The sequence below is a fragment of the Ovis aries genome, chromosome 23 (assembly GCF_016772045.2).
Source record: "Ovis aries strain OAR_USU_Benz2616 breed Rambouillet chromosome 23, ARS-UI_Ramb_v3.0, whole genome shotgun sequence".
NCBI classification, from domain to species: domain Eukaryota; kingdom Metazoa; phylum Chordata; class Mammalia; order Artiodactyla; family Bovidae; genus Ovis; species Ovis aries.
The window spans coordinates 41189621-41215550 of NC_056076.1; the positions used below are offsets into that span (position 1 = coordinate 41189621).

The 25930-nt window shown below is 40.7% G+C and overlaps 1 protein-coding gene across 12 annotated transcripts in view; it reads left to right on the plus strand.

Moving 5' to 3' along the window:
* Window positions 1-25930, plus strand: part of PTPRM (protein tyrosine phosphatase receptor type M) — a 656058-nt gene that overhangs the window by 354339 nt on the left and 275789 nt on the right. For all 12 annotated transcript variants that reach the window (XM_042239325.2, XM_042239328.2, XM_042239326.2 and 9 more), the window contains one exon: window positions 22497-22805. In XM_042239325.2, coding sequence (XP_042095259.1) covers window positions 22497-22805 — 309 coding nt within the window. The remainder of the gene's footprint in view (window positions 1-22496; window positions 22806-25930) is intronic.

Genomic DNA, 25930 nt, shown 5'->3' on the forward strand with positions numbered 1-25930 from the left:
TTGGCAAGTTTTTACAAAAATAATATCACCTGTTATGTTACAGTTATCTGATATTGGGCACCATAGCAAATCACCACAAACTTCTTGGCTAAAAGTAGCAAAAATGTAGCAGTAGAAATTTAGTTAGCACTCTGCAAGCCAGAAACCCGAAATTAAGGAGTTGGCAGGGCCCTGCTCACCTCAGAAGCCGTGGGGAAAATTCCGTTCTTGGGGAAAATTCCTCTTCCAGCCTCTGGGGTCGCTGGCATTCTGTGGCTTGTCCCTGTGTCACTCCAGTCTCAGCTTCCATCTTCATCTGGTCTCCTCGTCAAATCTTCACTGTGTATCCCCTACAAAGACAGCAGTCATTAGGGCCCATGCGTGTAATCTGGGATGGTCTCTTCATTTCCATATCTTTAATTACACATGCAAAGGCCCTTTTTCCAAATCGGGTCACCCTTCCAGCTTCTGACCCATACGTGCCTGTGCTCGGTCGTGTCCGACTCTTTGCAACCCGATGAACTGTAGCCCTCCAGGCTCCTCTGTCCATGGGATTTCCTAGGCAGGAGTACTGAAGTGAGTTGGCATTTCCTCCTCCCGGAGATCTTCCCAACCCGGGAATCAAACCAGAATCTCCTGTGTCTTCTGCATTGGCAGGTGGATTCTTTACCACTGAGTCACCTGGGAATCCCTCTGGAACATAGACATATCTTGGGGCAAGCAGGGGGAACACCACTCAACCCATCACAGCCCACCCTCTGTCCCTAAAACATTCCTACCCACCTCATATGCAAAATGCATTCAACCCAACATCCCCAAAAGTTTCATTTCACGACAGCATGAAATGTAAACCCCAAAACTCATCTTAATAGCAGCAACTCCAAATTTCCAAATCTAATCACATAAATCATCTGAATCACATATGGCTGAGACTCTGGGTAAGATCCACTCTAGGGCAAAATGCCATTCCATCCACAGACCTGTGAAACTCAGAAAAAAACTGCCCGCTTCTAAAATACAATAATAGGCATGAGATAGGTGCTGCTGTTCCCCAAAAAAGCGGGAAATTGGAAGGAATGAATCGTCCCATACATTGGGACTTATCCAATATCCACTTGTTTCTTCCACTGTTCCCTGAGCCCCAGCAACACTGAGGATACTGAGGTGCCCCACGTGAGTGCATATTTCATATGGGTACATCTGGATTGAGTCTGCAAAGCTGTCCTGTAAGATCGTTCTGTTTGTATCTGATCGTATGAATATAGCACTTGGGTGTCTACCAGCAGGTTACTACCATGCAGAAGAAAGCTGCCTTTTACTGTGTGCTTATCCATCCTGGGGTTTGTGCTGGTTGAACTTTGTCTGAACTGGAGCTCTGAGCTCCTTGTTCTCAGAAAGAAGTCACACCTGAATGGAAGTGAGTCTCTCAGCCTGATATGTGATGTGGGTAAAAATATGGGGATTGAGTATGAGTGAAAAATGAAATTGAATAAAACCCCTGGAATAAGGGAGAAAGCCCCTTTGTAGCTCTGCCTTCTCAGAACAGATAAAGGCTTTATCGAAGTGTGTGTGTTTTTGCACAGAGCAGCTTCATAGCCTGCAGCCCTTAAACCTTCATGTGTTCATGTGTTAGAGAGACCATATCCTTGTATCACCTATGTCACGGAGAATGACTTTCTTACATCTTTTCTAGTTTACTCATCAGTCTCTCAGGATGTACATATGAGGGAAGATATTTTTCTGCCTCAGATAATTTCTTCTTTCCTTTTTAAATGTGATTTTACTGTTTAATTAAACTGAGGCACCCTACTGTCCATTTTTCTATTGCTGGATGAAAAGCTCCCTTAGTTAACTAAGCTTCTTGAAAAATACTCCTTTCCCTTGAGGTACCGAATATCTCATTTTGAGAAACGAGTTAGATGTCTGTGTGACTAACGCAGTCTGAATCCCTCACCCCTTTAAGTATACCTTGTTTCATATGATAGTTTGACAAATCTTTTCAGGTTCCAATTCTCTGAACCCTTTTTGTCCTCAATCCAATTCAGATTTGTCAAAATTTTCAATGGATTGTGTTTTCTTCAGTTAATTCCAGGGTGCTTTTTAAAGCTGAGTGTTGATTGGGTAGTGGAGCCCTTCTGACCTGAAGGATAGGCAGGTAGGATGGTGAGTAGGCCAAGGGGAGACCCAGACACACACCCCAAAAGTGTCTGGCGAAGGTCCTAAGGCCAAAGTTGCCTTGGTTTGTATTAGCTAGAAATCACTGGATACTCAGGGTATTTTTCCCCTCTTATAGGGCATCATTGAAAGAACTTGGTTCTATTTTTGAAATTCTTACTCTGTATTGAAACAGTCATGTGGCACTGATGCTGATGTAATAGAGTCTGAGCTCTTGGATGCTTCATATGTAAATACCCTTGTAATTCATGACTCATGCTTGGTCATTCTTCACTGGACAGCTGAAGTGCTGGTGGCTTAGTAGCTAAGTTGTGTCCAGCTCTTGCAACCCCATGGACTGTAGCCTGCCAGGCTCCTCTGTCCATGGGATTTTTCCAGGCAAGAATACCGGAGTGGGTTACCATGTCCTTCTCTAAGGGATCTTCCTGACCCAGGGATTGAACCCAGGTCTCCTGCATTGCAGGCGGGATTTTTACCATGTGAGCCACCAGGGAAGCCCCAAAGATCCCCCCTCAGATAACTCCTGTGAACCTGTGGGATAGATCATGAGCAGTCTCTCCTGCTATCTTCCACAAGACTCCAGAAACTTATCTCTGGCATTTAGGATAAGGGTTAATTGTCATTTTAATAAAATGTTCATTGGTTTTAGTGTCACAGATAGAAGGGGGGAAAGGTGCCAGCACAGTTTTTTAACAAACACCAGCTCTCTGCTTTTCTCTTTTCCTTCCCTTTGCAGTTGGCTTCTTGTATTTTTAGCAGGGAACCATATTTCTGATTGTATTATTGTCACAATATTAGTAGTGTTTCCAGTAGCCGTTTAGTCAGCCTCTCGATGTTTACCAGACAAGTCTTTCTCCCTCCTTTCTTTTAATTCTGGGGAACTGCAGAGTGACTGAAGTTAGATACCTATCCAGGATCAGGTATTTGCTAGAGGTAGTTCTGGGAGCTTAATCCATGATAAAACGTATTGTTATAACATCTTGAAAAGGTCTTAATATGAATAAATAATCGGGGCTACTTTTTTTTTCGTTTATTTTCTGCCAGAATTATGTTAGCAAAAGCGTGATGCATGATTTTATGATTTCGTGCAATGCAGAAGTAATTACCAAATTCATAATTCTGTAAGGAGCAGATTTTTAATACCTACGTTATTAGAACACACCAGATTTATTGTCTTGAATCCAGCCTTGGAAGTTAATAAAATGCGGTTGTCAGTGTTGCAAATACCCGTTAAATCTTATGTGTTATTTTGTGTGCATACAAACCATCCATGAGGAAATGAAGCCTAGTAAGAAGTTCTAGGAAGGTTTCCCGATGACTATATTTCTCTCTGCAACAGTCTAATGCTTGCTCAATTCTGTGTCCTTATTTAAATTAAAGGAGGTTTGGTTTAATCTTATATTTCCACAAAGTTTTAAGTGTAATTTTAGCATAGTCTCTTTAATATTTAATTAATAATTTTCCCATACACACACACACACACACACACACACACAGCCGACTAGCATACTACTTAGAAGATAACAGTTCAAAAATGATAGAATTATCTTAATGTTATATTTTAAAGTGTGGTATTTGACACCTGGCTAGATCCATAGTTATTTCTTTCCAGGATATATTTTCAGACAGTGGGCAGTGGAGATTCACACTAGAGAAGTTCTTGAGAATTTGAGACTATTGAAAACAAACCTTCCTTTCACTGTGGATTGCCACACCCTGGTCCCACGTAATCATTGCAAGTGTCAATTAGAAGAAAAAAAATTGTGGATTTATTCCAAACTGGATATACTACAGGCTGATATAACATTAGGGTTGGGAGTTTAAATATTCTTCACTCATAGCTCTACCAAAAAAAGAATCATTTTTGGAGATGGAAGAAAACGAAACCTTTGAGGGAGGCCTTCCCCCAAGGCGAGAGTTGGATGCTCACACAGCATGGGTACCTCTTCCCCACAGGGCCATGCGTTTCCCTCCGAGGCTTCCCCAGTCTCTGACCCTGCTCCCATCCCCCCAACTCCATTCAACCTCCTCTTGCCCTTGGAGCCGTTGATGGGGTTGCTGCTGTGTCTCGGCCCCCACTGCAATCAGTCCTTTTAGTTTCAGCCTCATGGGTGACCCATCCCAAGCATCTAGACTTCGGCAGTAACGTGGGGCAGAGCGTTTCAGCTTGTGAAGGTGTGTGGGTGCTGGTTGGCATGGTCTCTGAATTTGTGTGACCGCTGTGCTCTGAGACACAGCAGCCAGGCATGAATTTTACCCTCCTCCCCACCCGAATGTACCTACTTTGTTAGTTGCTCAGTCGTGTCCACCTCTTTTGCGACCCCATGGACTGTATAGCCTGCCAGACTCCCCTTTCCATAGGCTTCTCCAGGCAAGAATACTGGAGTGGGTTTCCATTTCCTCCTCCAGGGGATGGTGGATTCTTTACCATCCGAGCCACCAGGGAAACCCTTTGTTCCCATTCAAAATTATACTTGTCCATGGATGATTCTTTAGGTCCAGAGCCAGCTACTCCTGCTCCCCCCTGTCTAGCAGTGGGTACAATAAGTGCAAGGTTACACTGGGATAAGAATATGTGTGCTGCTGTTAAAATTATGTGGCAGGGCAACCAAGCTGACTTGGAGTTGAAGGGATAAGATACAGTTCAAGGTCATTGGTAGAAGTAAGATTCAAAGGAAAACAATCATAGGCTTTTTGAGAACAGAGATATAGTGGAGGGGATTTTTTGGGGGGTGGGGGTTGTTGGTAGTATTGTATAGGGAAACAAAAAGAATAAGATTCAGCCAAAAAGTAAAAGTGAATTTCTTTTCACGCGTTACCTTTTAATCTCAAGTCTTTGAGTTTTTGCATCTGTGCTGTCTTCTGTGTTGTTGCCAGATGTTGAGAACAGTCATTGCATAATTGCCTGGTGAGAGAGCTATTTCTGTGCATTCTGGGCCTGAACACACTGAGCAGTTCTGAGTGAATTCCACCAGTTGATCTGGAGGACATTGTTCATCTATCTGTCTCTGTGCTTGAGAGTTAATTTGCCAACTCTGATTGCATTCTACACGCCTTGACTCAGGTTGATCACACGTATCAGAATGTATCCATTTAGAAAAAAATGAACTTGGCTGTTTAGCCATGTAGCATTAATTGATGACATCTCTTGAGCGTGGATTTATGCGGCCATGCAGTCTTGTCTCGGGTTCAATAAAGCCTTGTGTGAGACTCTCGATTTAGCTCACATTGTTGGGCTAATGACTGCGAATTAGTGCAGTTTGTCAGCAGCAGTAGGCTGCCACGAGAGCAGGAGTGTCCCGGTACGTCTTCTTCAGACTGATATATGAAATCGCACATCCCATTTATTTCTGTGCAACATTATAAACAACATCTGTGTCTCTGCTTCTCTAGCAAGGATGGAGCTGCTCAAATCTGAGATTTATACCATGGTTTATCATCGTCCCAGGTGATTTTCATGGCAACCTTCAAAGCTTAAACCAAGAGCTTAAAGTATTTATTGCTCAGGTGTGATCATCGATTGACTTAAATAATGTCTTGGAAATCAGTTTACTCTGTCAGCTGCTTGGTGCTATAGAAACCCACGTTTGACTCTTGGTGGTGTTTGGAATTTAATTAGAGGCATCATGAGGCATGGCCTTGGGTTAGTCTTCATTGAAATGCCTTTGTGGGACTGAATTTGAAATGGCCAAGCACGTTTGTCATTTTTAGTACCGGGTGATTATATTTTCTAGTGGCTTAGATGGTAAAGAACCCGCCTGCCAATGCAGGAGATGCAGGTTAGATCCCTGAATCAGGAAGATCCCCTGGAGAAGGAAATGGCAACCCTCTCCAGTGTCTTGCCTGGAGAATTCCACGGACAGAGGAGCCTGGAGAGAGAGAGAGTCCATGGGGTCACAAAGAGTCGGACACGACTGAGAGACTGGCACTTTCGCTTTTTGATGTTTTTTCTGCCTTACACAGTAAGCTGACGTTCTGCATTGTGTTTGTGCAGCATTTAAACTCAACCCACCCCCTTTTACAAAGACTCCCCCCGTCATGCTCTGACTGAGTCCAGTTGTGGTTGGGATTCTGAACCCCTGCAGGTCCTTGGCTTCGGGTGAAGAGCGGTTGGGAGACTGGTGACGTCTTGTTGACTTACATATGAACCATGGCACCTGGGGTACAGTGGGGCAAATTGTCGCTGACATGAGGATGAGGTGAAAAGTATATGTCTGTAGGCTTTTATCTTTCCTTTACAGCTCGACACATGCTTCCCCCACGACAAGGGAAGAAAATCACAAGGACCGGAGCTTGTCTCTCTTTGGAACTCTCTAGAATTAGCTTGTCATGAAATGTAAAACTAATGTGCAGTTGTAAAAACCGTTGCCAGCTCTTTCCTCAGTGCTGCCTGATGGCTAAGTAGATTTGGAAATGAAAGGGGTTATTATAAAGTGATTACTGAATAGCTAGGTATGTCATTTTAAACAAGCAGCTAAAATCTCTCTGTTAGACTCTCAGGCTCTAGTCTTGTTTTGTATCATTCATATTTAAGACATGATTTTGATTGTGGAGGAGTAATCAAGCACTAGGGGTAATTTAAGAAAAAAAATACATATATGGGGTGATATTTTCTTTCATTCCTTATTAAAATACATTAGAATTTAAATGAGGCATTCTCTAAAAATGTGTAACTATTAAGTAGGTACCAAATACAAAAATACGCATACCAGTCGGCTCTAGTTTAGAGCTGAAAATTCTTCACCTGAGGAAAAACTTTTCTTTTAAAATTCAAGCAAAGCCTATTGTAAAGTAATGTGTTTAAAGTGGCACACATCAAAGAATGAATGGTTTAAAAATTATAACTCTTAATATCTTATTACTGTCAGTTTCATAGGGGAGAGGCGATGCCGCGAAGAATCTTAAAAGGAAAACATAAAATCAAAATAAAAAGAGGTCCAGTTAATGTAGGCTTTCTTTTGCTTTATCTTCTTTTTAAATGCTTTTCCTGGGAGTCACCATCGTGTTAGTGACTTGAACAGTTATGTAACTTCCAGATCCCTCCCCGCTTCCCCCCGACCTTGAGCTTTCGGTTTATCCTAAGGGCCATACCCGCTGCCTGTTCATGGATGGCTCCGGCAGCGAGCAGTCAGGCCCGTCACACCCCCAGCTCTTCCCCACTCTGGGCCCTGTCTTGGCAGGACTATCTTCCTGTCCCTGGTCCCACCCTCCCCCGACCGTCTAATGATGACATTCCGTGGTGTGTGGCTCCAGGGTGTTTCCCGAGCTGCCGTTCTCCTAGTCCAGGCTGGCTTGGCCATCACCAGAGGGTCCTCTGGGGAGAACCCAGCCTCTTACTTCTCCCTCCAGGCTCTCCCCATCTCAGTCCACCCTCTGCTGCCAACAGGCCGGCCCCCAGGTCTGGCCCACAGGCTCAGCAGGCTTCCTCTCCCCATAGAATTCAACTTCAGAAAGGATGAAAACGCTAAGATATGTGGTATCATATTAATAACTTATTAGAAGTATTATCTGTGGATCTTCACAAAAATGTCTAATTAATTTTCAGTATGTCAGAATCCTGAGTATTTTTAACACTAAATGGCAAATGGGTGATCTACTTTATTAAGATTATCTGATATGTTCTGTAGTTTTTAAGCCCCTCCTAAGAAATATGCAAATATTCAAGGAAGCATAGTTGTTTGTAATTTTTTAAGACAAGTTTCTGTAGCAAATTAACCAAATTCATAAGGAAATAAATATGTATCAGTGAACTGTGATTTCTTTTCAAAAGTTGAGTGAGGAATAAGCTGTAATAATAATAATAATAAAACCCTTATTTGTGACGGTTTCCTTGTTCTTTTATTAAAGAACAGTTCTTTTCTTAAAGATGGAAAATATGGCTGAGCAAATGCCCTGGTGGTCCAGTGGTTAGGACTCTGCTTTCACTGCCAAGGGAGAGCCAGGGTTCAATTTCCTGGTGGAGGAACTATTAATAAATAGGAGGCTCTGAACAGGTAAAAAGTTTTAAACAAGATTTCTCTACTTAGTATCAACTAGAGAGAATGGTTCTTATGGGTGAATCTAAAATGGTATTCAATTGGCTTTTTTTCAACACTCATCACATTCTTCCATAACCAGAAGTGACTGGCCTGGGTACGCTTTTCCTCTGGATGAAATAAACAGATCCAAACTTGTAAGATCCTTTTTGTGGTCATCACAGCTTTATGAGGGTTAGGGAAGGTCAATACACATTCTCAACCAATTTTTGACAGTTCTGAAAAACTCTGTGAAAATCACTTGCCTCCTCCTTTAATAGAGCCTGAAATAAATACCAAGAAAGTCTTTTACTGGAAGCTCATTTTTATTTCACACAACAGTTTCTTGTAAAGTTCATCTATAGGATGAATTACAGCTCGTTCATTGCAGGGCACCGGAACAACTGAAGACTCCGATTTGACTGTATAGCAGCAGTGTTCTTCCCGCAGGCGTGAACTTTACACTTCAGAAATGTCACCAAGGAGCTGAGGCAGAAACGGACCATTCCAATCGTTAGGGGAGCCATGTTTATAAAGCAGAAAGTAAGACAGAGATGTGCAAATCACAGCGCAGAACTTGGAAAGGCCTTTCATAGAAAACTGGCAAATACCACAGGAAAGGAGACGGTTTCTGAATTGACTTATGAAAACAAAGGAACTGATCTAGATGCTTGGTGTTTATTATACTGTGTTAGAATCCTTTTAACTAATGCATTGATTAACGAACATAGGATCCTTATAGGATGAAGCATTTGTGTTAGACATGGGATCAGTAGTCAGTGAACTTGATTGTTACAGAAGACAAGAAAACATATAGAAATGTAATCAACCTGTGAACATGATGTGAACATGAGGATTTTGACAGTGTGGGTGTCTAGAAGCCTCAGAGTTCTTAACTAAGAAAAAATAGTCATGAAAGAGACTGATTTTGAATCAAGATAGAAAGGGATTGAAGACTACTTTTTTGCAGATAAAAAAGGTGACTAATACTGTATGTGTATGGATCTGTGGGACCAAATATATTAATTTTGGAGGGAGAATGGTATTTGGGATGCAACAGACAGATTCGCCTGACTGGTGTGCAAAGCAAGAATGGTTATGACCTGTTTGACAGGAGTGACTTACTCATGCAATCATTTTTATTTGGTTCCTATGATAAGAGGGCATCAATTAGAAGTCCTTAGATTGATTCAAACATACCATCAAAAAGGAAAGTCATGAGGGACAGACAGGATTAGGGAGGAATAGCTAAAACTGGTACCTTCATGAAAATTCAATTCATGTACTGTATGTGGATATATGGCTGTTGAAGTTAGTATTTGTGGTTAAAGGGTAAGTGAGTAAGTGGTATTTGTTTGCTGAAAAAAAATCCACATACCTCTGTCAACATGCACACAGCGTATCCACTTCTGCACTGCTTTATCTTAAGTTTTGAAACCATCTGTTAAATTCCTTCAGACCTCTCAGTGCATGCAGCAGGCCTATATCTTTTTGGTCATGGAACTCGTATGTTTTTGAACAGCACACAAATGTACTCACATAGACACACACACACCTACGCACACTGTTTCCAGCAGGACCACAGTGTACGGTTGTGCAGAATGTGCATGGTGTAAGCATGCAGGGCCCATTCATTGCATGAACCCCATAGATTTATATGATTCTTATGCAGTTTTCCAGCAGATGACAATAAGTGCCTTAAGGAAGGTGTGTTTTCTGTTGTACACAAACATAGGTTGGAACATGTACAACATGTGTACACCGTGTACACAAACATGTTGTACCAACATGTTGTACCCATGGGTCAGCTGTGGCCTTGGACGGTTACCTTGCTCACGCTCTTCCCTCCTCACGCGGTCATCCCGAGCTCTGCATTAGGCCTCTCTGAGAATCCAGGAATGAAACAGAGTGAGGTTCAGAGCTGGGGTAGGCATCAGAAGAAACAACACCTGTCCCTGAGTGGCTGAGCTGGGCCTGAGACTCAGCCTGCACGATCCAGGGGTCTGGTGTCCGGGCCAAAAGCATCGCTGGTGAGATGCCTGTTACACATGTGAGTACATGGCTCCATAAAGCTCTTTAGGTCAAAGGCCCCCAGCCATGGGTGAATATCCAGAACATCTTCAGTGGTATGTTATCCTGCTTCCCTTAGGTCTGGCTGTCAGAAACCGCAGTCTTTCTCTCCTAAGAATCAAGGGTAGACTGTGCTGCAGGAAGAGAATTCCAAAGAGCCAACGGAGTTTCTGGGATATTCATGCCTTCCTGTGATAACCTTCTTTTAAGTTATTATGTTGTTTTTCAGTCACTAAGCTATGTCTAACTCTTTGTGGCCCCATGGACTGCAGCACGCCAGGCTTCCCTGTCCTTCACTATCTGTATTTGACATAAAAGCAAAAGAATATATGTTATCTGCATAAATTGTGCTACATAGCAACATTAACTGACTCTTTAGCTTAAAAATAGAGCCTCCTTAGAACCTCTGCATCTAACTGTTTGCTTCTCATTTTATTCCCCTGCCTCTAGGACTGAGATCACCAGTATCCTAAGTTTCTATGGATATTTGTCCTGTTTTTCTCTTCTTTCTTCATTTAAGTGGTTTTAACATATATGTATGCTTTAATTCCCTTTTGCCGGTTTTTCAGTGTTATAAAATCATATCGTAGTTCTCTACTGCGACTTGAGTTTTTCACTCAATTCTGTATTTTCACAATTCGTTATTGTTTCGTTCATAATCACTGGAGGAAGGTGTGTTTTTGAAACCATCTGTTAAATTCCTTCAGAACTCTCAGTGCATGCAGCATGCCTATATCTTTTTGGTCCTGGAACTTGTTATCTGTCTGTTTTCTGCTCAGTAGATATTTAGGTTGTTTCTGCGTTTTTCTCTCTTATTCTTTTGTCAACAATGCTGCTAAGAACATTTCTGTACATATTTCCTGGCACCCCCAGGGAAGACTTTCTGTAGGAGTGCATGTCTCCTAGTGCCCCCAGGGAAGAATTTCTCTAGGTGTTTGTATCTCCTGGCGCCCCCAGGGAAAAAGTTCTCCGGCAGTGTGCTTCTCGCTCTTCTGCTGCAGTATGAAATGTATTTTACATTGTGGACACAGTCAAACACACACCTGTGAATTCACAAGAGCTTGTGTATGTAAACTAAAACAAAAACTACACAGTCCTCACCTTCTAACTTAAAATGTATTTGAATGTTTTAGTTTCTTTGTGTGTGTGTGTGTTTGTGTGTGCATGCACCCAGTTGTATCCAACTCTTTGTGACCCCATGGACTATAGTCTGCTGGGCTCCTCTGTCCCTGGGACTCTCCAGGCAAGAATACTGGAGTGGGATGCCATTTATCCCTCTAGGGGACCTTCCTGACCCAGGGATCAAACCCACATCTCTTAGGTCTCCTGCATTGGCAGGCAGGTTCTTTACCACTAATACTCCTTACTAGTCTTAAGACCGGAGAAGGCAATGGTACCCCACTCCGGTACTCTTGCCTGGAAAATCCCATGGATGGCAGAGCCTGGTAGACTGCAGTCCATGGGGTCGCACAGAGTCAGACACAACTGAAGTGACTTAACATAGCATAGCATAGCATAGTCTTAAGACCCAAGGGCCCAACCTGCATTCTAAAAAAACATTCCTCTTTTTTTGTGGCATCTTTGTCAGGTTTTGGTATTAGGGTGATGGTGGCCTCATAGAATGAGTTTGGAAGTTTACCTTCCTCTGCAATTTCCTGGAAGAGTTTGAGTAGGACAGGTGTTAGCTCTTCTCTAAATTTTTGGTAAAATTCAGCTGTGAAGCTGTCTGGACCTGGACTCTTGTTTGCTGGAAGATTTCTGATTACAGTTTCAATTTCCGTGCTTGTAATTGGTCTGTTAAGATTTTCTATTTCTTCCTGGTTCAGTTTGGGAAAGTTGTACTTTTCTAAGAATTTGTCCATTTCTTCCACATTGTCCATTTTATTGGCATCTAATTGCTCATAGTAGTCTCTTATGATCCTTTGTATTTCTGTGTTGTCTGTTGTGATTTCTCCATTTTCATTTCTAATTTTATTGATTTGATTTTTCTCCCTTTGTTTCTTGATGAGTCTGGCTAATGGTTTGTCAATTTTATCTATCCTCTCGAAGAACCAGCTTTTGGCTTTGTTGATTTTTGCTATGGTCTCTTTTGTTTCTTTTGCATTTATTTCTGCCCTAATTTTTAAGATTTCTTTCTTTCTACTAACCCTGGGGTTCTTCATTTCTTCCTTTTCTAGTTGCTTTAGGTGTAGGGTTAGGTTATTTATTTGACTTTTTTTCTTGTTTCTTGAGATATGCCTGTATTGCTATGAACCCTACACTTAGCACTGCTTTTACTGTGTCCCACAGGTTTTTGGTTGTTGTGTTTTCATTTTCATTCATTTCTATGCATATTTTGATTTCTTTTTGATTTCTTCTGTGATTTGTTGGTTATTCAGCAGCATGTTATTCAGCCTCCATATGTTGGAATTTTTAATAGTTTTTCTCCTGTAATTGAGATCTAATCTTACTGCGTTGTGGTCAGAAAATATGCTTGGAATGATTTCAATTTTTTTGAATTTACCAAGGCTAGATTTATGTGCAGGATGTGATCTATCCTGGAGAAGGTTCCATGTGCACTTGAGAAAAAGGTGAAATTCATTGTTTTGGGGTGAAATGTCCTATAGATATCAATTAGGTCTAACTGGTCTATTGTATCATTTAAAGTTTGTGTTTCCTTGTTAATTTTCTGTTTAGTTGATCTATCTATAGGTGTGAGTGGGGTATTAAAGTCTCCCACTATCATTGTGTTATTGTTAATTTCCCCTTTCATACTTGTTAGCATTTGTCTTACATATTGCGGTGCTCCTATGTTGGGTGCATATATATTTATAATTGTTATATCTTCTCGGATTGATCGTTTGATCATTATGTAGGCCAATATCACTGATGAACATAGATGCAAAAATCCTTAACAAAATTCAAGCAATCAGAATCCAACAATACATTAAAAAGATCATACATCATGACTAAGTGGACTTTATCCAAGGGATGCAAGGATTCTTCAATATCCACAAATCAATCAATGTAATACACCACATTAACAAATTGAAAAATAAAAGCCATATGATTATCTCAATAGATGCAGAGAAAGCCTTTGACAAAATTCAACATCCATTTGTGATAAAAACTCTCCAGAAAGCAGGAATAGAAGGAACATACCTCAACATAATAAAAGCTATATATGACAAACCCACAGCAAACATTATCCTCAATGGTGAAAAATTGAAAGCATTTCCCCTAAAGTCAGGAGCAATACAAGGGTGCCCACTTTCACCACTGCTATTCAACATAGTTTTGAAAGTTTTGGCCGCAGCAGTCAGAGAAGAAAAAGAAAGAAAAGGAATCCAAATTAGAAAGGAAGAAGTAAAACTCTCACTGTTTACAGATGGCATGATCCTCTACATAGAAAACCCTAAAGACTCCACCAGAAAATTACTAGAGCTAATCAATGAATATAGTAAAGTTGCAGGATATAAAATCAACACACAGAAATCCCTTGCATTCCTATACACTAATAATGAGAAAATAGAGAAATTAAGGAAACAATTCCATTCGCCATTGCAATGAAAAGAATAAAATACTTAGGAATATATCTACCTAAAGAAACAAAAGACCTATATATAGAAAATGATAAAAACTTGGTGAAAGAAATCAAAGAGGACACTAATAGATGGAGAAATATATCATGTTCATGGATCGAAAGAATCAATATAGTGAAAATGAGCAATCTGTAGATTCAATGCAATCCCTATCAAGCTACCAACGGTATTTTTCACAAAACTAGAACAAATAAATTCACAATTTTTATGGAAATACAAAAAACCTTGAATAGCCAAAGCAATCTTGAGAAAGAATGGAACTGGAGGAATCAACCTGCCTGACTTCAGGCTCTACTACAAAGCCACAGTTATCAAGACAGTATGGTACTGGCACAAAGACAGAAATATAGATCAATGGAACAAAATAGAAAGCCCAGAGATAAATCCATGCACCTATGGACACCTTATCTTTTACAAAGGAGGCAAGAATATACAATGGAGAAAAGACAATCTCTTTAACAAGTGGTGCTAGGGAAAACTGGTCAACCACTTGTAAAAGAATGAAACTAGAACACTTTCTAACACCATACACAAAAATAAACTCAAAATGGATTAAAGATCTAAACGTAAGACCAGAAACTATAAAACTCCTAGAGGAGAACATAGGCAAAACCCTCTCTGACATAAATCACAGCAGGATCCTCTGTGACCCACCTCCCAGAATATTGGAAATAAAAGCAAAAATAAACAAATGGGACCTAATTAAAATTAAAAGCTTCTGCACAACAAAGGAAACTATAAGAGAGGTGAAAAGACAGCTTTCAGAATGGGAGAAAATAATAGCAAATGAAGCAACTGACAAACAACTAATCTCAAAAAAATACAAGCAGCTCCTGTAGCTCAATTCCAGAAAAATAAATGACCCAATCAAAAAATGGGCCAAAGAACTAAACAGACATTTCTCCAAAGAAGACATACAGATGGCTAACAAACACATGAAAAGATGCTCAACATCATTCATTATCAGAGAAATACAAATCAAAACCACAGTGAGGTACCATTTCACGCCAGTCAGAATGGCTGCTATCCAAAAGTCTACAAGCAATAAATGCTGGAGAGGGTGTGGAGAAAAGGGAACCCTCTTACACTGTTGGTGGGAAGGCAAACTAGTACAGCCACTATGGAGAACAGTGTGGAGATTCCATAAAAAACTGGAAATAGAAATGCCATACAACCCAACAATCCCACTGCTGGGCATATACACCAAGGAAACCAGAATTGAAAGAGACATGTGTACCCCAATGTTCATCGCAGCACTGTTTATAATAGCCAGGACATGGAAGCAACCTAGATGTCCATCAGCAGATGAATGGATAAGAAAGCTGTGGTACATATACACAATGGAATATTACTCAGTCATTAAAAAGAATACATTTGAATCAGTTCTAATGAGGTGGATGAAACTGGAGCCTATTATACAGAGTGAAGTAAGCCAGAAAGAAAAACACCAATACAGTATACTAATGCATATATATGGAATTTAGAAAGATGGTAACGATAACCCTGTATGCGAGACAGCAAAAGGGACACAGACATATAGAACAGTCTTTTGGACTCTGTGGGAGAGGGCGAGGGTGGGATGATTCGGGAGAATGGCATTGAAACATGTATAATATCATATGTGAAACAAATCGCCAGTCCAGGTTCAATGCATGATATAGGATGCTCAGGCCTGGTGCACTGGGATGACCCAGAGGGATGGTATAGGGAGGGAGGTGGGAGGGGATTTCAGGATGGGGAACATGTGTATACCTGTGGCATATTCATGTTGATTTATGGCAAAACCAATACAATATTGTAAAGTAATTAACCTCCAATTAAAATAAATAAATTTATATTTAAAAAATTAAAATAAAATAAAAGACACTCCTCTAAGTCAGAGTTTCTCAGACTTTAATGTGCAAAGGAAGATTCGGTGTCTGGCCATCGGAGGTGGGGCCCGAGCATCTGTATTTCTAAATGAGCTGCCAGGTGTTACCAGTGCTGACTTTTCACCCCTTGTAATAGGCAACATGTGGGCTCAACCTTTCTGCTCCTTGGTAGGGAATGCGTAAAGTAAACTACAGTTAACTTCCTTAATGGAATTTGATCTGCATATATGATACATGTATACATTTGATATAGATCAGTTAAAATGATCTATATGATCCATCTGTAGGTCTAAGCCAGATCTATGAATTTCAACTTGGCTGATGTGGAACCCATCAATCTGCAGAGAATGGTAGCATTTGTGTAAAATTTTAGGCATCCTGGACACTTGTAATAAAAGTACAAAACCATGTCTGAGAGTGATGTATAATAACCTTGAGTTAGCCTACAGGACCCTGGAAAGGATTTATATCAGCAGTATTTTATTTCTTTAATCAAAAGTGCTCTGAGGCAAAACACCAATGTTAATATTTGATATTAGTAGGTACACAGGCGACTGTTTTATGTTGTACTTTTCAATGTGTTTTTTTAACTTATTACTTGAAATTTTAAAAACCTTAAATTAACACCAGAAAAGAACACTTTATATTTGAAAGAAGGACATCTTTCAACCACTGTTGGACTTCTAGCTTTATTCTGAAAAGTTAATCAATTCAGGCAGAATAAATTATGAGAAACATTACTGTCAGTGAGTCTATTATCAATGCCAACACTTCTTTATTGTGGAAGATTGTCAATTGTGAATCATTTATTCCATCTTTTTTTCCAGCTCCCATTCAACTATTAAGAATATTAAACCTTAAAATTCTTTAAAAGAAAATATTCTAAAAGTTTCGGTGACACTATCCTGAATCGAGACACCAAAAATGACTAACCAAAGGCCAAATTTGTGTTCTTTCACGGTAGGTTTTGTAATGTACAAACCAAAAGCTAAACAGAGCCTGCGCACAGCATGCTCTCTTAGGGTCACCTGAGGCACCGGTAGCTGCCCCTCCAGGCTGTCAGCCATCGCTCACGTTCAGGGTGTGGGTGCAGCCCCACCCTCTTGCCTGAGAGGGTCTGCATTCACACCTTGGTCAGTGTCCTCATCATTTCTTATGTAAGATCATCTTTACATTTCCCATAAAACATGAATAGAAATTCCTGCTTTCATCTGTAATCAAATTAGATTGATCAATAGGATTGATACATGGAGAGTCCAGTTCCCAGCAAGGTTACTTACCTTTAGGATTTAGGCTGAGTACAAACCAGCACCTGTAATACAGAAAAGATATGATAAAGAACGCATCCATCCTAAACCAAGAAATATGGGAGGAATTTGCTTCTATGTGAGGCCTGGCATGGCTGCCCTTTCCTTCGTTATTCAACAAGACTGTTTTCTCAGCTATTGATTTAGTACTATTTTTGTTTTTGTTTTGTTGTTGTTGTTTAATTGCTAAGTCTTACCCAACTCTTTATGACCCCATGGACTGTAGCCTGCCAGACTCCTCTGTCCATGGGATTTCCTAGGCAAGAATACTGGAGTGGGTTGCTAGTTCCTTCTCCAGGGGCTCTTCCTGACCAGGAGATCGAACCCGGGTCTCCTGCATTATAGGCAGATTCTTTACCGTCTGAGCCACCAGGGAAGCCGAAACTATGGAAAATAGCAGCTAATTCAAAAACTATAGCTCTGTCGCTTACAAACAGTGCTCCTGTGCCTGGAATCTTTGTTGCTTGTGTGTTAGTCATTCAGTCGTTTCCAACTTTTTGTGATCCCATGGACTGTAGCATGCCAGGTTCCTCTGTCCATGGAATTTTCCAAGCAAGAATATTGGAGTGGATTGCCGTTTCCTACTCCAGGGATCTTCCCAAGGCAGGGATCAAACCTGGGTCTTTTGAAGTGCAGGCATATTCTTTACTGTCTGTGTCTTTGCTGCTTAGGAATATTAAATAAGTGGGAAGGCCAACATAGCATCAGTTAAACCAGCCTTTGTTCTGATTTAACTGTATACCAAAGTAAATAAAGCTGTTGCTTTATTGTTTTGTCACCTGCTTTTGTGTGACTGGCGAGGCAGAAGTTTAGTAGCTAAAGATGCCAGAAGGGACCCACCCTGCCATTCTGGGTGTCAGTCCTTTTATTGCAATAGACCTCTGGAAAGTCCGTGAAGAGGCAGAAAAGAGAAACCTGTTAGCAGGAGCCTCGGTTTGTAATCTGTGTTTTTGATTATCAATGACAGGATTCTAAAATTACACCCAGATGTATCTCACAGGTTCTGAAATTGAGTTTCTGAAAAAGCAGTGTAGTTGTAATGAAAGGTAAAGGGCAGGGTTCCAGAGAAACGAGCTGTGAATTGAACCTGCAATGGAAATTGATCCTATCACTCAGTTTCTGCCCTTATCCGTGGAAGAACAGGACTGGCTATATGAGGAGGCGGGGTCCCCGGTTAAATAGGATTGCCAGAGTGCTGGAGGCCAGAACCAGCTCACTGGTCCCTCAGGTCAGGGCTGCAAGTGTCAGGTGTCTGCTTGAAACCTGACTCGAAGTGGCAGAAAGAGAACAGAGGGGAAGATGCTGCCAGTGGTGCTGGCAGAGAAACCAGTGAGAACTCCCTGCTGAAGCTTCAGGCATGACAGCCACCACGCCCCTCAGGGATACTGCTCTGGTCACTTATTGTGAGCCCATGGGCCCAGAATGGGCCCCCTGGCCTCGTGACTTGTGCCAATGATGCCTTCCAGTACCCATTCTGCTGAGGGCCAAGGGATTGTGAAGAGAAGTTACTGGCCTTGGAATCCACACAAGTCCTCCAAAACATCTTTAGGATCATGAGAAAAGATAGACATATATTCCCTACTACCCTGTCATCTGGCTTCCTTGGTGGCTCAGATGGTAAAGAAAGTGAAGTGAAGTCACTCAGTCATGTCCGACTCTTTGCAACCCCATGGACTATATCCTACCAGGCTCCTCTGTCCATGGAATTTTCCAGGCAAGAGTACTGGAGTGGGTTGCCATTTTCCTTCTCCAGGGAATCTTCCTGACCCAGGGATTGAACCCAGGTCTCCCGCACTGCAGGCAGACGCTTTACCCTCTGAGTAAAGAATCTGCCTGCGATGCAGGAGACCCGGGTTCGATCCCTGGGTCGGGAAAATCCCCTGGAGAAGGGAATGGAAACACACTCCAGTATTCTTGCCTAGGAAATCGCATGGACAGAGGAGCCTGGCAGACTACAGCCGATAGGGTCTCAAACAGTTGGACACCACTTAGTCACTGAGCATGCACACAGAATGTGGTTCAGCAAATTGAAGACACTCCCTGAATTTCATAGCGAGTGAGTAACTGGACTCAGATTGGTACCCAAGGCTCCTACGACCACCTCCAGTGGCATTCGTTGTTATAGAAGAGTGTCTTTTTGTCACCTCCAGGACAGCTTCTCCTATTCAGGGAGCAGATTTATTTGTTCAGGTTTGGCTGTGCTGGGTCTTCATTGCTGTGTGCGGGCTTTCTCTGGTTTGGGAGAGCAGGGGCTACTCTCTGGTTGTGGTGTGGGGGCTTCTCATTGCAGCGGTTTCTCTTGTTGTAGTGCATGGGCTCTAGGCACGTGGGCTTCAGTAGTTGCAGCACATGGGCTCAGTAGTTGAGGCACAGATACTAATCAGGTGTGGTTTGCTGGACCTAGAGCACACAGGCTTCAGTATTTGTGGTGCACCGGCTCAGTAGTTGTGGTGCACGGGCTTAGTTGCTCTGAGGCACGTGGAATCTTCCCAGACCAGGGATTGAACCCATGTCGCCTGAATTGGCAGGTGGATTCTTATCCACTGCTCCACCAGGGAAGTCCAAAATTAAAATATTTAGGAAAAGAAATATTCTGTTTGGAAAAGCTTCTGCAAGATGGTTTTGTTTGCACTGATCAGGAACAAGATGCAAACCAGTCTGGACAACCCTGCTTCCATTTAAGACTCAGGACTCACACAGCCTCCATCTCTGGTCTCTTAATACCATTCGTGACAATCGGGGTTCTGGGGACTTGGTCGTAGAGGTGGTTGTCTGTGCTAGGCTTAGCTATTTGACTTGGTGAGTTTACAGGAAGTCATCACTTTACCATGATGGGATTCTGAGAGGTAATAACAGACGGGAAGAGAGCATGTACTTCAAGACAGCTTGACCAGTAGACAGAGCCTTCGTTGTTTTATCCTGGGGCTTAAATTCACAAGTGTTTGTTCTTGGCTAAGGAGTATTAAAATGATGCAGGCTTACTTCTGCAGGAGAAAATAGTTTTTCTAGTGAAATTAAGTTATTACTGCACTGCTTGTTGAAATTAATATCTGAAGCATTTAGTCATTTAGTAAGTAAAATTGATGAAAACCTTGGAAAAGTGCTTTAGAACAGTCCTTGTGGAGACTTGTGATTAATTGGGAAAGGAGTGTAGATGCACATTAATCTGTTTATATAAGGGATCTGGATTGTATTAAAAGTTTTGTAAGCATTCAACTAATGAAGCATTATATAAAATTAGACATTGCCTTTAGATGGTCAAAATTCACTAGACTGGAAAACACTTTCAATGTTATCACTAGGTAACTTATTTGTGATATTTTCCCAAACACTAATAATTTAAATACGAAAAAACTGATTCAGTAAAATGGAACGTTCCATGATTCTCATGGATTCTCAGGATTCTCCAGGGAGATTTTTCCTCACTTGTCCTTGGTTCCTAGAGTTATTACAGGACAGAGTAGTGTGAATGGTCATGATTAACCTTGTGTTAGGGTTTGAACAGATAGATAACTGGCAGATAAACCCCGTCTCACAAATGCAAACCCAGAACATTATTTCACAGGAATTGTTTCATTTGTTGAAGACCACAAGGAAAGGGGTTTCCCTAAGTTCTCTCTAGGCCCTAAATAATGGAGAAAACAAGGGATTTACACACAATGAAAAGCAAGATATGAACATCAGTGATAATCCAGACAGGGTTCTTCTGGTGGCTAAAAAGTATAGGTGTGGTTGTCTGGAAAACCAAGGCTGGGGAATGTGGCCTGGGACCCAGCTTCCATGGAACCAGAGGGAGTAGGGGGAAGGGTTCTTCCCAGCACTTTTGTCCCAAGGTTACATTCACAGGACTTTATTCTAGTTTACATCCCTTGATCTTGTTTCTGGTGGAGTTCTACAGGTCTTAACGTGTGGTTTTTTAAAAAATCTGATTCTCTATTTTGGTGGACACTCTACAGTAGAGTGGCAACAGCATATGTTTCATTGTCAAACATACAAATTCAGAGCCACAGTCAATCCTTGACCTTGGGCAACTTGTTGACCGCATCATGGTCACAACGTTTTCATTTCCATCTTGGGAAAAACTGGATTGTTAAGGAGTGGAGATTATATATACCAAACAACCCATACATAGGAAGTGCACACACAGGACATGGTTGCTGTTATTTCTCCAGTTTTCATGGGTATTTCCCCTTTCCAATTATAGATCTCTTTATAGATCATAAATGGTAACCACCTTTAGGAAAACAAAAATCAAAATATATGGATCAATTGAACATATGGATATACTAAAGTAAATATTTTAGATTAGGTGCTCCCCAAACCCATATAAGGTAAACTTCTTAGAAAGATGCAAGGTACATCATAGGGCTCAGTATATGTTTTATAATTAGTTATTATTGTATTTTCATCATATTTCCATAAATAAGTTTAAGCTTTCTCATAAATAACAAGGTGCTACTGTATGCATGGGGTACTGTATTCAATATCCTGTGAGAAACCATAATGGAAGAGAATATAAAAATAAAATATATATGTATAACTAAATCACATTTCTATACGGCAGAGATTACAACATTGTAAATCAACTGTACTTCATTAAAAAATAAATATGCATGAAAAAGCTTTCTCTGTATATATTCTTTCTCTTAAGCCAATCAGAATGCTCATGTTCCTGCAAATCATTTAGATTTCTAAGCTCCAAACTCTGTCCCTGGAGCTTGGGCTGAGGAACAACACTGAGACCTGATCAGGGGTAGGAAAGAATTACTTCAGTAGTGACTGTGTAGAATTCTCTGTAAATCAAAATCTGAAAAGGCTAGAGTTCTGCTCAGAAGTTTATACTCTTTAATCATTGTATTTCATGCTGAATTTGCAAGCTTTTACTTTTATGTTTTCTAATTCCATAATTATGAATTAATTTAAAAAGATAAAAAGTATATGCATCAGTTAGCATGAAGATTAGTTTTGTGTATCAGAACCCCAGAGGAAAGAGCCTTAAACAAAAGCATTGTATTTCCCTCTAATGAAAATTTGGGGAGTAGACCATTCAGGGCTCGTATGGTAGCCCAGTGATTACCAGGAAACCCATTTCTGTGTTCTCATTGCTTTGAATCCTTCATGTTTAAGTGCATCATGGTCCATCATGGCTGCATGAGTGCAAGCTGTCCTAAGTCAAGCTAACAGGACAGAAGGAGGAACAAAGATGGGGAGCCCCTTCCTCTCAAGGAGACCCCCCAGAAGCCATTCCTGACATCTCACCTTGTATGCCATCCACCAAAACTTGGGTTCAAGGATCAGACTTCACTGCTTAAGAGGATGGAAACTGTAGTCTTTATTCTGGGTGGCGTTATGCCCAGCTAAGTGTTAGAGAGTTTATTCATATGGAAGAAGAGAAAACAAGATATTGGAGACCAATATAATTATCTGTGGCACCTAAGCTTCACCAGAACTTTTATTATCCTTTTCTCTTGTTTTCTTTTTCTTTCTTTTCCTCATTAGATCCCATGCGTGGGCCAAGGAAGCTGGAAGTCGTGGAAGTCAAATCTCGACAGATCACCATCCGCTGGGAGCCCTTTGGGTATAACGTGACCCGTTGCCATAGCTACAATCTCACAGTCCACTACTGTTACAAAGTTGGAGGGCAGGAACAGGTGCGAGAGGAAGTGAGCTGGGACACAGAAAACTCACACCCCCAACACACCATCACCAACCTCTCGCCCTACACCAACGTCAGCGTGAAGCTCATCCTCATGAATCCGGAGGGGCGGAAGGAGAGCCAGGAGCTCGTAGTGCAGACGGATGAAGATCGTGAGTACTTTGAAGTGATGTGTTTATGTCAAACATGCAGTCTTTCAAAAATGAAGCTTGTGTTTCTTTCTAACTGAGATCTTTACAATGAAAATGGAAGAAAATTGCTTACCATGTTGAATAACGTGTCTGTGCTGCATCTGCTGAAACGCTGATTAAAAAAGGTGAAGACAATAAAGATACAGAGGCTTGTTTTAACTTTTATGTCATATAATTAGTTTTCTACATACGATAATCCTACATGGCTCTGAACAGTTCTTCGTTCAAATTTTGTCATCATGTTGGGACTGAGGTGTTGTTTGGGTATTAGATTATCTATAGGAAAGACTTATTTATATGGCATTCTGAAACATTTTCCATAATTCAGATTAAAATTCAGCCCCAAATAGAGGCTGCCTTTGCTCTTCAGCACAGTGCTAAGAAATTACCACATGAGGTCGGTGGTCAAGTAATAGTCATTCTTTTCCATGGGAACAATGTAATTGAATATTACCTCAATAACCAAGATTTCAATAAATAGACTTCTATTAATATGTGTCAGAGTACTTCTGGAGTACTTAGTAGTAGATCATTAGTATTCTAGAAGCCTTGTTAATATGAACAGTGATATTACTGTCTGTTTTATCTTTCTGCCTTGAGGGTTTTTTCAAACTATATGTTAAATTGAAGTCTAGTTAATTTGCAATGCTAGCTTCAGGTGTACTGCAGAGTTTTATATATATATATATAAATATATATAAAAGTTTATATATATCATATACTTATATATGATATATATATAAAATTCTGCAGTACACCTGAGGCTAACAATGCATATATACATGTATACATACAACTGAATAAATATTAATATAGGTATATATTCTTGTTAAGATTCTTTTCCATCATAGGTTATTGCAAGATATTAAGTGTAGTTCTTATCTATTTTATATACAGTAGTGTGTGTATGTTCATCTCTGCTTCCTACTTTATCTCTTCCCGCTCCCTCCTTCCCCTTTGGTAACATAAGTTTGGTTTCTGTGTCTGGGAGTCTACTTCTGTTTGTCAGTAAGTTCATGTGTATCATTTTTTTTTAATTCCACATGTAAGTGATATCATGTGATGTTTGTCTTTGTCTGACTTACTTCACTTAATATGTTGATAGATTGTTCTTTTCTCTCAGCTTCCACTGCCTACATCCAGATCTCATTATTTTATTCTGAAACTTCTGTAGTAGTTTCTGACCTTTCTTTGTGGTCCCAACTTCTCCCATTCCAGGGCCCCCTACCCACTCACTAAACTTATATGTAAAATACCTTTTTATCACCTCACTGTCTCCACAAGAGCCATCAGTGACTCTCCTTGCCCAAATCTGAATTGTCAAGGTCCTTGCTGTTCCTGGTTCAGACTCTAGAACTGGGAGCCTCTTCTCCCACACAGGGCATCCTGCAGAGCAGTCCTCTGGGCACGGGTCCTGCGTGCACACCCCTCGCATCCTGAGCGCCCCCCACAGTCTGTTCTCCTCTGCACATCCCTCCCACCTGGCTGCCTCCATTCCACCTCCTCCACTACCTTCCAGAGTGCTCCTTACTTTCAGATCCTTCATGAAGCTGTCTCCAACTCTTCCCACTCTTATTCTCCACATTCTCTGACCTTATTGCACTTGACAAGATCTTTAAATGTCTGAGCCTTAATTTCCTTGTCTGAGAAGCAAGAATCGTACAGTTCTTCAGCATTTTAGGGTTAGAAGGCATTTTCATCCAGGGCTGTTTGTGTTTGAAGAGAAGAGTCTTTAATAGGTGAGTGTTATTATTGTTGTTGTAACAGATCAAAGCAACTTCTCTTGACCCTTACTTATTCTCTCATTATATTACACGTAATTTTTCCCTTTTAACTGTAAACTATTTGAGAGAAGAAGCCATCTATTTTTTTTCTATAGCAATATGGATGATATTGAGTAGGCAATAAGCACTCAAAATACTTTGTTAGTCATTAATAGAAGAGTAAAGTTTGCTAATAATCTTTTAATTCAGTCTTAAATAGGCAGTAGTTTTCCATCATGCGAGTGGAATGTCAAGTTCAGTCTTTCGTAGAGATAAGAGATGTTATGCTGAGGCATGAACCCACTGAAACTTTGAGGTTTCAAATTGACATGAACGGAGAATTCTGTTAAGTGCTATTGAAACATGAGGTTAGAATAAGTTACTTATCCATTAGTGTGTTTATTTATTTATTTATTTTTCAATTTTCTGAATGTTGAGCTTTATTTTTATTATTATTATTTTTTTACTTTACAATATTGTATTGGTTTTGCCACACATCAACATGAATCTGCCACGGGTGTACACGTGTTCCCAATCCCACCTTCCCCCCACACACACAGCATCCCTCCAGGTCATCCCAGTGCACCAGCCCCAAGCATCCTGCACTCTGCATCGAACCTAGACTGGCAATTCGTTCCTTATATGATAGTATACATGTTTCAATGCCATTCTCCCAAATCATCCCACCCTCTCCCTCTCCCACAGAGTCCAAAAGACAGTTCTATACATCTGTGTCTCTTTTGCTGTCTCACATACAGGGTTATTGTTACCATCTTCCTAAATTCCATATATATGCGTTAGTATAATGTATTGGTGTTTTTTTTTTTTTCTGGCTTACTTCACTCTGTATAATCGGCTCCAGTTTCATCCACCTCGTTAGAACTGATTCAAATGTATTCTTTTTAATGTCTGAGTAATACTCCATTGTGTATATGTACCACAGCTTTCTTACCCATTCATCTGCTGATGGACATCTAGGTTGCTTCCATGTCCCGGCTATTATAAAAAGTGCTGCGATGAACATACTTATCCATTAGTGTGTTTAAAGTAGCTTGCTAGTCCCTGGAGTTGGGCATGCATGACTTCCAAACAAAAACCTATTGGTTTCATAGCATATCAGCATCCAGTTAATTAGAAAAACTTTGATTTCAAATTATATTTCTAAACAAGAACAAAAGAAAAAAGACTTCAAAAAAGGCAGAAAAGGACAGAAAGAGAAAAATGGATAATACTGAGCTCTAAGAAAAACAATTGAAGTGTCACTATCTGCCACTAATAAAGGCCACAATTCATTGTACATTGTGAGTTTTATTACACTATAAT